Raw genomic sequence first — 14289 nt, 5'->3', positions numbered from 1 at the left:
CAGGGTTGTTAAGTGAATCTCGCTTCCCCATTGAGTTTGCTTGTCAGAAGGTTGCAAAAGGGGATCACATGATACTGGGACACTGCAACTGTTATTACTTCGAGTCAATTGCCAAGCATCCAAATTTTGATCACATGATTATGAGGATGCTGCAAAGGTTGTAACTGTGAAAAACGGTCATAAGTCATTTTTTTCATTGTCGTTGTAACATTGAACGGTCACGAAATAAACTATTGTAAGTTGAGGACTACATGTACACCAAAGACATCAGTAAATACTGTTCAATATAATTAACTTGCAAAAACTTTTTAACTTCCTACCATTTTCTAAATTACAATGTGGGATGACAAATCTTATTCTAACTTCATAATTAATATTGAAATTGTGTTGTTCTTGTTTTTTTTTAAAAAAATGTGGACAAGATTCCCTAGGAACACTGAAATAAAAAATAGCCATAGTTTTGTGGCATGGTCAAGTGGAATGGATAAAGACTTCAAGTAGGAAGCAGAATTAAATATATCACTACAACCGTGGAGAGCTTTTCTGTCAGACACTGGTCCTAATAGGCTAATAGTCTCACTCATTGTGATAGTTTTGCATGTCTGTGAGAGCAATCTTTGGCACAGTAAAATCTTATATATAGTTACAGGTAAATCTGGCAATATGTTGGCAGGTAGTCCTTCCAGGTTTTCATTTAATCTTAACAGAAAGACTTTTGTTAAGCCTTAAGTCTTTCTGGCTGAATTAAGCAAATGGAGATCTTTGGGGAGGGCAGTTTTATCAAAAGTATTACATTACTATGTGACCACAAGATTATAAGACCTAACATCAGGATCCTAACAGACCAGTGTATTTAGTTGAATTAGGTGTGCTTCAGTTGGTTGGTCCAATATTTTTCTTGTCTCTTCCATAGCACCTTTCTGTGTATCATTGTTTCTGGACTTGGTTAAGACACCTTCCGGAGCTTTAATTTGGTCTTTCTTAAAGCCCATGTTGCGTGGGCGGATTCTGTATTCTCCAGATACTCCTGAAACACGTGCAATCATGGAAAAGGTAATGTCATATTTAAATACATTAACTGTTCACTGTTATTATAATATTCTTGATAAATCAGCAGAAACTGAATTTGAAGATCTAATTCTAATTCATCAAATATTCTATTAGTCAGTTTCTAGAATATGTCATTTGGTGGGTTTTACAAAAGCAGCAACTCAATGATTCATTTTAAATTAAATGAGAGAGGAACTTAATTGGGTAATAAACTAAATTTTCTAAGTTTCAAATTCTGAACATTTGTATTAGCATACAGGTGAAACTCAAAAAATTAGAATATCATGCAAAAGTTCATTTATTTCAGTAATGCAACTTAAAAGGTGACATGTAATATATCAGAGAGACTCATTACATGCAAGTCAAGATAGTTCAAACTGTGATTTGTCATAATTGAGATGATTATGGGTACAGCTCATGAAAAATCCAAATCCCTCATCTCAGAAAATTAGAATGTTACACGATTTTATGATAGCATGAAAGCAAAACTTAGTGCTAAAAACATTAATCTTTAAAATCACTTCTTTGCCTACCTACAGAATATATTAATGTTTGATTTATTTGTTTCAATTCTGTAAGTCCAATTCAACATTGAAACTGATGGCTGATTTAACACACAAAGCCCAGGAGTGGTTGGACCGTTCACCGTTGCTCATGGATTCACTAGTTATATTAAATGACACTCTTCCAATGTTGAAGGTATGAAATGTCATTTCATATTTTGACTATTGTTAACCTGTAAAACAATAGTTTGGCTTAATTATTATTCTACATATTCAATGTGCAGATCATATCCAGAAACTGCAGTAAATTATTTGGTGAAAATGTTTTTTGGGGGGGAGGGGGTTTATTTTTTCTCCACCATAAAACATACAATACAGTATACATTTTCTTTTTAGTACAATAAAAAACAACATAGTTAGTACATCATGTAAAATCACAAAAAATTCTTAATTCATATTTATTCTCGGTATGCATCATTTTTCCCCACTGCCCTTAATGTTCTAATTTTGTCATCCAAATTAAACAATTGTCTTCTAATTAAATTCACCATTGATATTCCTTCCAGGATTTGATAACACCTAGCATCTTGAGGCTAGTCTGTAGTGCCTTGTCTCCTACTTATACATTTTTCTAAAGGCTAAAAATCATTATATAACCAATCTATTATTAAAGCTAAAAAAAGAACAATAAAAACTCCTTCCCATCTCTTAAGTAGTACCATATATATTTAATTAATCTTAAATTTAATTCCAAATCTAATTGACGTTCAGCCAAATAATACTTATTAATCCATTATTAATCCATAACAACATTGTTTTACTTCAAATCCGTAAACCTTTCTCCTCTTCCTCTTGATAATACATTTTATATTCAGTAATTTGAAATTTTACAATCATATGTAATAAGAAAAAACAAAATATATCAATATCTCATAATATATCTCATTGATAAATTTCATTTATAATACTCATACACATCAATTTAAAACATAGGTTCCAAACTATTTCTACATATTACTATTAAAAAAAATCAAAGCTAATCACCCCTTTTCAAATTGTTGATCCATTTAAAATCAACAACTTTCTGTTTAAAATTAGTAACTTTCTTTCTTGTCTTTTTGTACCACCTTTTAATTTCTTTTTCCTTCTTCTTTTCTTCTTCTACTTTTAAAGTACCGTATATACTCGAGTATAAGTCGAGTTTTCAGCACCAAAAATGGGCTGAAAAACCCGACCTCGGCTTATACTCAGGTCACCACAAGAGGGCACCGAATCACCACAAGAGGGCACTCCGCCAGCAAGCTAAAGTGGGGGACGGGGACGGCATGAACTCTCTCCAGGCTTTAGAAGCCTCCAGCCGGAGAGAGAAGCAGATTTGTTACAGAGATCCACTTGGTACGCCAGCAGGGGAAGGAGGAGGAGGACAGCTCTTTCCTTTCTCCTTCTCCCCCAGGGCTGTGGACTATTCTGGCTCTCCTCCTCAATTCCCTGCTGCCGTCCCAAGTGGTTCTCTTTAGCAAATCCGCTTCCCTGCACAACACATCAGGCAATAAAGGGAGACGGAGAAGGAGAGAGCCAGCAAGCTAAAGGAGGGGGAATGGCATGAACTCTCTCAAGGCTTTAGAAGCCCCCAGCCAGAGAGAGAAGCAGATTTGTTAAAGAGATCCACTTGGTATGGCAGCAGGGAAAGGAGGAGAAGGAGGAGGACAGCTCTTTCCTTTCCTCCTCCTCCCCCTGCGGCTGTGGGCTATTCTGGCTCTCCTCCTCCTCCTTTCCCTGCTGCCATACCAAGTGGATCTCTTTAGCAAATCTGCTTCCCTGCACAACACATGGGGCAATAAAGGGAGATGAGGAGGAGGGAGGATCAGGGGTGGGTGATCCAGCCAATGAGCCAGCCAGCAAGCTAAAGGGGGGACGGACGGCATGAACTCTCTCCAGGCTTCTAAAAACTCAAGTTTAAAGACCCATGGGTTAGGGTTAAAAATGCAAGAGTCTTCAAACCTGGAAAGATGAAGGCTAGTGGACTTCAACTCCTACTCCTGAAGTAGCATGGCTGGTGCAGGAATTCTGGGAGTTGCAGTCCACTAGTCTTAAAACTATCAAGTTTAAAGACCCATGGGTTAGGGTTAGAAATGCAAGTCTTCAAACCTGGAAAGATTAAGGCTTGTGGACTTCAACTCTCACTCCTGAGATAGCATGGCTGGTGCAGGAATTCTGGGAGTTGAAGTCCACTAGTCTTAAAACTGTCATGTTTAAAGACCACTGGGTTAGGTTTAGAAATAGGTTTTAGCTTGGTTGCTGATTGAGCTAGTTTTTTTACTTTTTAATTTATTGTTATTACCAGATTGCTTTTGTTTACCATCTTTTAAATTTACAGAGCTAATTTACCAGTTTTCTTAAAAATAAATATTCTAAAACATTTAATCTACTGATGTCTCAATTAATGTAATTTTATTGGTTTCCATTTTTATAAGTTACCAGTAGCCACTGCATTTTCTAACCTTGGTTTATACTCGGGTCAATAAGTTTTCCCAGTTTTTGTGGCAAAAACTGGTGCCTCGGCTTATACTCGGGTCGGCTTATACTCGAGTATATACGGGTAACCAATCTTTACAAATCTCAACTCTCTCTTTTTCTTTCTCTTTTTGGTTTTAATTTCAATTTTAATTTCTTTCTTAATCTGCCAAGTCCTGTTCCTGTGCTCACATCTTTTCCCTTTTTTAGGTTTAGGTTAGGTTTAGGTTTATTGGATTTATATGCCGCCCCTCTCCGCAAACTCGGGGCGGCTCACAACAATAATAAAAAACAGTACAGTACACAATACCAAATCCAATGCCCACCCATCCAGTTCCAATTGAAATTAATAATCTCATAAAAAACAGTATATATAAAAAACAGGCACACAGTCAATCAATCAACAAAACAACATGGGCAAGGGGGAGGTGTTTTAGTTCCCCCATGCCTGACGGCAAAGGTGGGTCTTAAGGAGTTTACGAAAGGCAGGGAGGGTGGGGGCAATCCTAATCTCAGGGGGGAGCTGGTTCCAGAGGGTCGGGCCCCCCACAGAGAAGACTCTTCCCCTGGGTCCCGCCAGACGACATTGTTTAGTCGACGGGACCCGGAGAAGGCCAACTCTGTGGGACCTAACCGGTCGCTGGGATTCGTGCGGCAGGAGGCGGTCCCGAAGATATTCTGGTCCGGTGCCATGAAGGGCTTTATAGGTCATAACCAACACTTTGAATTGTGACCGGAAACTGATCGGCAGCCAATGCAGACTGCGGAGTGTTGGAGTGATATGGGCATACTTGGAGAAGCCCATAATTGCTCTCGCAGCTGCATTCTGCACGATCTGAAGTTTCCGAACACTTTTCAAAGGTAGCCCCATGTAGAGAGCGTTACAGTAGTCGAGCCTCGAGGTGATGAGGGCATGAGTGACTGTGAGCAATGACTCCCGGTCCAAATAGGGCCGCAACTGGCGCACCAGGCGAACCTGGGCAAACGCCCCCCTCGCCACAGCTGAAAGGTGTTTTTCTAATGTGAGCTGTGGATCGAGGAGGACGCCCAAGTTGCGGACCCTCTCTGAGGGGGTCAATAATTCCCCCCCCAGGGTAATGGACGGACAGATAGAATTGTCCTTGGGAGGCAAAACCCACAGCCACTCCGTCTTGTCTGGGTTGAGTTTGAGTTTGTTGACACCCATCCAGGCCCCAACAGCCTCCAGGCACCGACACATCACTTCCACTGCTTCGTTGACTGGACATGGGGTGGAGATGTACAACTGGGTATCATCGGCATATTGATGATACCTCACCCCATGCCCTTGGATGATCTCACCCAGCGGTTTCATGTAGATATTAAATAGCAGGGGGGAGAGGACCGACCCCTGAGGCACCCCACAAGGGAGAAACCTCGGGGTCGACCTCTGACCCCCCACTAACACCGACTGCGACCGACCGGAGAGGTAGGAGGAGAACCACTGAAGAACAGTGCCTCCCACTCCCAACCCCTCCAGCCGGCGCAGAAGGATACCATGGTCGATGGTATCGAAAGCCGCTGAGAGGTCAAGGAGCACCAGGACAGAGGACAAGCCCCTGTCCCGGGCCCGCCAGAGATCATCCATCAACGCGACCAAAGCAGTTTCCGTGCTGTAGCCGGGCCTGAATCCAGACTGCTGAGGACCTAGATAATCGGCTTCATCCAAGGACCGCTGGAGTTGAAGTGCCACCACCTTCTCGACAACCTTCCCCATGAAGGGAAGGTTGGAGACTGGACGGTAGTTATTAAGCACGGCTGGGTCCAGGGAAGGCTTCTTGAGGAGGGGGCGCACAACCGCCTCCTTATAAAGTGGCGGAAAGGACCCCCTCCCCAAGGAGGCATTGACAATCTCCTGGACCCAGCTCCGTGTCACCCCTCGACTGGCCGAAACCAGCCAAGAGGGACACGGATCCAGTAAACAGGTGGCGGAACTCACAGCTCCAATGGCCTTGTCCACTTCATCAGGTGTCACCAAGTCAAACTCCTCCCAGACAGATGGACAAAGACATTTAGCCCCAGTCACCTCGACTGACTCATTGTCAGTCGACTCTGTTTCACAATTGGAGTCGAGGTCTGCTCGGATCCGGGCGATTTTATCAGCGAAAAACATGTTAAAATCCTCGGCACTACTCTGCAAGGGCTCCCCAACTCCCCTCTGATTAAGAAGGGAGCGGGTTACCCTAAACAGAGCGGCCGGGCGGGATTCCGCTGATGCAATCAAGGCGGCATGATACGCGCATCTTGCCGCCTTGAGCGCCACTTTGTAAGTCTTAATATGAGCTCTTACAAGTGTTCGATCGGATTTTATTTTGCTAATTTATTTATTAAATTTATTTATTTATTTATTTATTAAATTTGTATGCCACCCCTCTCCATAGACTCGGGGCAGCTCACAACAGTAATAGAAAAAACAATGTACAATACAAATCTAATAATTAAAACTAAAAACCCATAATTGAAGAAATCATACACACAACATACCATACATAAACAGTATAGGCCTGGGGAAGTTATCTCAGTTCCCCCATGCCTGATGGCAGAGGTGGGTTTTAAGGAGCTTATGAAAGGCCAGGAGAGTGGGAACAGTTCTAATCTCAGGGGGGAGCTGGTTCTAGAGGGTCGGGGCTGCCACAGAGAAGGCTCTTCCCCTGGGCCCCGCCAAATGACATTGTTTAGTTGACGGGACCTGGAGAAGGCCAACTCTGTGGGACCTAATCGGTCGCTGGGATTCATGCAGCAGAAGGCGGTCCCGGAGATAATATTATTTTATTTATTGAAAGGGACCTTGCAGGTCAGCTAGTCCAATCCACTGCTCAAGCAGGAGATCCTACACTACCCCAGCCAGATGGCAGTCCAATCTCTTTTTGAATATGTCGAGTATTGGGGCATTCACAATCTCTGTTGGCAGACTGTTCCACTAGTTGATTGCTCTGACCATTGGAAAGGTCTTCCTTATTTCCAGGTTGAATCTCTCCTTGGTCAGTTTCCATCCATTGCTCCTAGTTTGGCCCACTGGTGCCTTGAAAAATAATGCGACTCCCTCCTCTCTGTGGCAACCCCTCAAGTAGCTGTATACTGCTATCATGTCCCCCCCCAGCCCTTCTTTTTGCTAGACTATCCATGCCCAGTTCCAGCAACCTCTCTTCATTAAGTATATCAATATTAATATACTTATATTTTAAGATGTGACCGTTAGCCCATTCATTAACCAGACTTTTTAAACGTTTTAAAAGTTCCAATAAAGGAACTTTTTTAGGTTCCTTTATTGATTTAACCCCATTAATTTCCTCTACTATATCTATATCATTAATTGACACCAGAAAATCCATAGTTAGTAGTCTGTCCAATTTCAGTCTTAACATTGTTTCCATCTCCATAAGTTTCTACAATTTTCACCATCTGTTGGTCAGATTCTGTAACATTTTCCTCTCCACTGCTGTGTTTAATCACTTTATTGTCACTGTTGATATGTCTTGGTGCAGCAAGGTTTGAGACCTTCGACATACGCTGAGCAGAGTTTAAGGAAGAGTGTGGATGTGTGATACAACTAGTAACAATACAGACTTAGTATGCTGAACAAGTATTATTTACATATATATGTATTTACAAGCACAAAGCAGAAATAATCAACAAACCGCACATAGCTGCATGAAGCAAAAAATACTCCCCCACAAGGTAAAGGCAAAAAGGTGAATGAGCTATCCAGAGTCATCAACAAGAGAGAGTGCTGTTGCCCTCTTATGGCCAACCAGCCAAAGTCCTTAAAGAGATATTGCAACTGTAAAAATACAAACTACAATTGGTAGTTTAACATACATGGCAACCACAAATACCATTATGTAGCATGTACTAACAATCTCCCCCCCTTGTGGTTGACAATTGTTAAACACAGTTGCATTTACTGCTTCAGGTTATACCTGGTACAATTATCAGTATATATTTTAGCCCCTTGTGCCTTGGTGAAATTGTCAGCAATATTTTCAGTACCTTCGCAGTTCTCTAATTTGATTAGGCCATCTTTAACACACTGTGTGTTTTGAGTGTGTTGTCACAGCTTTTCCCTTTGCCATGCTTAAAGCTAACCAATTGTCCTCATAAACCACAACTGGTTTATGGCATTCTAACAGCAACTGCCGGTATACCACCAGATCCGTACACAATTGTGACAAACTGGAAAACTCGACCTCCAACGTAGACAGACTGATATGCTGCTGTCTCATGGATTTCCACCCTACCAAGGCTCCTCCAAATAAAATCACTAAACCTGTAATAGACTTGGTACTGATCACACTGTCCGAGGCAAAACTAACATCTGCATAAGCCACCAGTTTCAAACTGTCATCAGGTTCTAAGTACAAACCATGATGCGTGGTGCCTTTTAAATACTGTAAAATCCTCTTAACAGCCTTCCAATTATATTCAGTCTGCTCCTTGTTATAATGCACCAGCTGATTAACGCTATATGCGATATCAGGCCGTGACCAAAGTCCCAAATAAGACAAGCTTCCAACCAGAGAACAATACAGTTCCCTATCAACAACCTTTCCTGCTGTATTGCCATGCACAAAGCAACTCTCCATTGGAATCCTGGCAACCTTACAGCTTTCCATGTTATACTTTTTCAAAAGTTTGTTAATTTTCCCAGCTTGTGTCAATTTAAAACCATTCATGTCAATGCCTAAATAGTGGCTAATCTCACCAAGATTCCTGATCCTGAATTTCTTTTCTAGATCCTGCACTATCTTCCTTACTGCTTCAACAGACCTAGCAATAATCGCAATATCGTCCATGAACAATAACAATACTTCTTTGGAATCTTTTCTATTTCTCAGGAACATACAGGGATCAGCTTTACTTGCATGAAATCCCATACTTTCTAATGCTTTAACAATCATGGAGTTCCATTCAAAACCAGACTGTTTCAATCCATGTAAGCTTTTTCTTAGCTTCCAACACCGACCCTTGTCATGCTCAACACCAGGCAGAATTCTGATAAAGATTTTATGCTGCAACGGCGTGTGCAGATATGCCGTTTCCACATCAACATGGTGCACACAACACTTGTGCTTCACAACCCATACTAACACTGTTCTTAGAGTTGCTGCTCTCAAAAACTTCATCATAGTCACCTCCATCTGGGAAAAACCCTGTGCTACAAATCTAGCTTTAAATTTCATAGCACCACTGGATCCGGTCTTGACTTTATAGACCCAACAAGATCCCACCAAATGCTCACCAGGAGGCAACTGAACTTCTTCATAAACTTCCAACTCCTTCATGGCAGCTAACTCTTTTCTCATAGTGTCATGCCAATGCTTCTTCTCTTTATCCGGAAACATTTTAAGTTCTACATAATGTGATGGTTCCACAACTGCACACAGGCTAATATACTTGTACCAATCCGGTTCTTTCCTAACCCTAGAACCATGCTAGTACTTGGCATTGGCTCTTCCTTCACTTCACTCTTAATATCTGCTACTGGAGCACTTTCACTTGTACCAGGAGTTTCCTCAGCCGATAACTCCTTCTCACCTGATCCTTCAGACTTGCTTCCAGCTCTGCTAGGCAGTCTCTGGCAGCTATCCTTCTTCTCTACAAATAAAGGAGACTGAACACTAACTTCTTTACCTGTGCCTTCAGGATGTTCTAACCTATTCCATCCAGTCTTTTCTAGAAACTTGGGGCTTGCACTGTTACTGCACACACCAGTGTTCTTATCCCTTCACTTAAAAGATCTATGGTTGTTATGACAACCAACAAAATACAACAACCTTGCTCTATGCTGATCTTTCCTCCGAACTTGAGATGAAATATGCACCCATGCTGGTGCTCCAAACACATGAAGATAGTTCACGTCAGGCTTCTTACCATACAACCTGGTGAATGGTATCTCTCCAGTAGCTGTGAACAACATTGTTTAAGACCACATTTGCACACAGCAATGCCTCAGACCACACCTGTCCTGACAAACCAGAATCCCTAATCATGGTTCTAATCATGGCCTGTAGCGTTTGGCCTTTCCTCTCAACAAATGCATTATACTGTGGCCTATAAGGCGCAGACAGCCTATGTTCTATACCACAATCCTTCAGCAAGTCAACAAAACTCTTTTTTGTAAATTCTGTTCCATTATCAGAGACCACACTAATAACCTTCTTATTCATTTTTCTTTCCACAAATTTCAGCCAGTTACTAAACAACCTAAAGGTATCTGCTTTCGTCTTCATTGCATACACAAAGCCAAGCCTGGAATAATGATCCACAATGCTCAGAATAAACCATGAACCATCATAGCTAGTTGTTCTCAATGGAGCTATTACATCAAGAAACACTACTTCCAAGATAGCCTTAGTTTTAAAACCTTCATAATGGTTTACCGGGGTAACCTTGCTTTTCTCTTCATGGCAAATGTTGCAATCTACATATCTATAACATGGCTTAAGTTTGATACCATCAACAAGCCCAATTGTCTTTTTTCACCAATTGAAAGTTCAAATGCCTCATTTTTCTGTGCATAAGATGAATACAATTATCATGTGGAATGGCATTTGCTAAGCATGGCATTTGTCTTTGCTTGTTTCTCTACATTAATTGCATATAAACCATCTTTAAACTCAGCAACAATTTTACACCCCTCATTTTCAATAATGCAATGATCATTTTTAAATAATACCGTATAACCCATCTTGGTTAAAACATTAACAGATAGCAGATTATACTTTGCCTGAGGAATATATAATGAGAATACTGCTTCTTTAAAACACAGACAGCGAACATTTCCCTCCCCAGAAACATTAATTTTCCAGCCATTACTTAAACAAATACTTTCCCTACTGGCATTTAGCTTCTCAAAACATTTCTTATCATTGATTAAACAATGTGTCGACCCACTATCAGCAACCCACAAACCACTCTTAACATTCTTGGTTTGTTTTACATTCCTGGTAGCCACAAAGATATCACCAGGCTCTTCTTTCTGTTGACAAAACTTTGCAATATGTCCTTGCTTTTTACATTTGTAGCAAGTTCTAAAAGAAATGTTTCTAGATACAAAAGCTTTTTGCTGAGGTTTTTCTTCTTTAAACTGCAAACGGTCTCTGTGAAAACTCACTTCTTGTATATGTGCCCCAACACTGTCCCACACATATATCTGTTGCAAAATGTCCCAACACTTGGCAGCTGAGCTCTCACCACAAATGTGAGTTAATTGTTGGTCTGCAAGTGTAAGACCAATTAAACTGCGAGCTTTCAAATTGTCTGTGTTAAAGTCTTTTATCTTCTTGGCACCCTCCTCCACATCAGGATCCAAGGCATCCAAATTGGGGGGTTCAGCAACAATATCCCTCACATTGCAACAGCGTAGTGCATTTAGCAGCCCATGTGCTGTAATTGCTTCCATCCAACTGAGCAATGGAGAAAGTTTTAGAGGACTGGAACATTGCCATTTTTCCAATAATACTGTTACAGTAAAAATACTAACTGTGTTACAATGCTGGCTAAAGTAAATCACACATTAACAAACCACATTTTCTTTCTGGATGACTTCCAATTTTCATTTCAACTCTTTCTGACACATAGCCACTGAGGGTAATATGACTGAAGCCGCTTCACACCACTGCTGGTGGAAGTTCCAGGAAGACTCTCCATGGGGTATGCCAACCCCAAAACAGATTGACCACAAAGTCCCCTTTTTCACCTCCCCTTCAGGGAGGATCTGGCTGATTCGAAAGAATCAGCACCTCCGAACAGCAGGGATTCAGAGATTCCCCCACAGGAGCACAGGGAACTTCGTCTCACCTCAGTGGTTGACCATACCCTCTCCCTATATGGTGAAATATTGAGATATATAAAAATAGTTATCTCTTCAGACAAAGAGAACCATTATTGTCCAGGTATCTAAGTGTGAAAACTAAGTGTAACAATTGTACATAACAGAAAATATTATTTTTACTTCCAGCATTACTCTCATGGGTGGAAATGAACCAAAAATAATTTAGAATAAGCAAATGAGCCTTTATTTCTAAAGGCTTATTTGCGTTTGTGTTTGCGTTATATGTATACAGCTAGATTGCCAGGTCTGCTTCGCTCAGAACTTAGGAAAGTAAAACTCAGAGTTCATTTTGAATTTCAAAGGTCATTTTTACTAAATCAAAAGTGAATGCAACGAAAGAAAAGCAAAGTCTGAGGAAAAAGGCACAAGAAACCCCAACAAAGTAACCCCAACACTTCCCCTTGGGAAATCTACCCAATCCAAAATGTCCATAAACATCGGGTGGGTACATTTCGCTGGAGTGTCACGTTTCTGGAATGCACAGCCGTTAACCTTGAGTTTGTGATAAGCAGGCCTCTGTGGATCTGTGCCAGCCTGCAACTTCCCTCTCCTTTACCCTTTCTCATATGAAATCAAAACTCCCATGGGCTCCTGCAGCATGCTTCCCCACCAAATTTTTTCTTCATGGCAGCTGATTCAGTGAAGATATGAAGAATAATGCAGAGAGGCTGACAGAAAGAAAGAGTGATGGAGGAAGGTGCAGGGGGATTAAGCAAAAGAATAAATCTGGAATCTATGATGATGCACCAGATTACAAATTTAACAGAGTTGGAAGGGACCTTGTAGGTCATCTTGTCCAACCCCCCACTCAAGAAGAAGACACTACATCATTTCTGACAAGTGGCAGTCCAATCTCTTCTTAAAAGCCTCTGGTGATGAAGCTCCCACAATTTCCCAAGGCAAGCTGTTCCATTGGTTAATTGTTCTCACTATCAGAAAATTTCTCCTTATTTCCAAGTTAAATCTGTCCTTGATCAATTTCCATCCATTATTATTTGCCTGGCCTACAGATGCTTTGGAAAATAGCTTGATCCCTTCCTCTCTGTGGCAGCCCCTCAAATATTAGAAGACTGCTACCAAGTCTCCGCTGGGCCTTCTTTTCACTAGACTAGCCATGCCCAGTTTCTTTAACCATTCTTCATATGTTTTAGTCTCCAGTCATCCTGGTTGCTCTTCTCTGCACTTTTTCTAGAGCCTCAACATCTTTTTATAGTGTGGTGACCAAAACTGGATGCAGTACTATATGTTTGGTCTTACTAAAGTTTTATAGAGTAGTATTAGTATCTCACTTGATCTTGATTGTATCCCTCTGTTAATGCAATTTAGGATTGCATTGGCTTTTTTGGCTGCCGCTGCAAACTATTGGCTCATATTTAGCTGGTTGTCCACTAAGATCACCACTGCGATCCTATATTGTATAATATCAAAATATCCTGCCCCAGGTCCAGGTAACAGCATAATGATGACAGTGAGATGTTGCACTGATATATTTTCAAGAGATACTAAAAGCAATCAGAGTAAATAGTGATTTATCACTTTGGGTTTTTTGTTATGCCTGCCATGATTCACTTTACTTCACTTTAAGTTGTATGGGTAAGTGTACATGGTGCAGAATTTTTGCTACTGTTGGATTTTGTAAGGCACAATCTCTGAAAACATGGAACCTGCACTATCTGGCACCATCTGAAACTGAGCTCAATTGTGGTTTATTTCCTAATAAAATCTAATTAAATAGCTAAGATTGTTACTTTTGTTTTAAATGGAATTCTTACCAGACTTTAATTATTTCTCACAGTTCTTAAACTATGTTAGTTTTAAAATATATTTGTTTAGCACAACATTTTACATCAATTTATGCTATATTGTTTTATGGAAAAGAGTGCAAAAAGTTTCATGTCCTCCACAAAATAGTGAACTTTTATAAACCTTTCAATGAACTATAAAAACGGGTATTCTCTTTTCTAAGCTCTATGATATGAGAAATAAGAGACCTGAAGTATTTCTGTATTATAAATCACAACATGTCTGAATTCAAAATGTAAAATTCAGAATTTAAAAAAATATATAAATCAGTGTTTAATCTCAAAAATGTAACTTTGATTTCTATTTTCTTTTAATGCCTCATTGTATTTACAATGAATTTGCAATCTATCTTGCTATCTTTATTCATAAAAAGCAGTGGATGAAATTCATGATAGTCAATAAAGCACATTCAATATAATAATAGATAATAGATTATCTTTTTGTGTTTTATGTTTTGGGATTGTAAGAATTGTCTGGCAGAAAAATGCCAGTCATTTTTATGGCTGAATGAAGCAATACTAATGTTTTTGTTCCAAAGATGCCTCTTGGAAAAGTTCACAAAACTAT

At 40.4% G+C, this 14289-nt stretch overlaps 1 protein-coding gene across 1 annotated transcript in view; it reads left to right on the top strand.

The window, feature by feature from the left end:
- The window catches only part of ABCA12 (ATP binding cassette subfamily A member 12), a 266663-nt gene that overhangs the window by 90816 nt on the left and 161558 nt on the right, over positions 1-14289 (top strand). The window contains exons 19-20 of the mRNA XM_070732222.1: positions 914-1053; positions 1630-1749. Coding sequence (XP_070588323.1) covers positions 914-1053; positions 1630-1749 — 260 coding nt within the window. The remainder of the gene's footprint in view (positions 1-913; positions 1054-1629; positions 1750-14289) is intronic.

Source organism: Erythrolamprus reginae, chromosome 1, assembly GCF_031021105.1.
Source record: "Erythrolamprus reginae isolate rEryReg1 chromosome 1, rEryReg1.hap1, whole genome shotgun sequence".
NCBI lineage: Eukaryota > Metazoa > Chordata > Lepidosauria > Squamata > Dipsadidae > Erythrolamprus > Erythrolamprus reginae.
The sequence above is the reverse complement of the archived record's forward strand: the minus strand, read 5'-3'. Positions and strand labels throughout refer to the sequence as shown.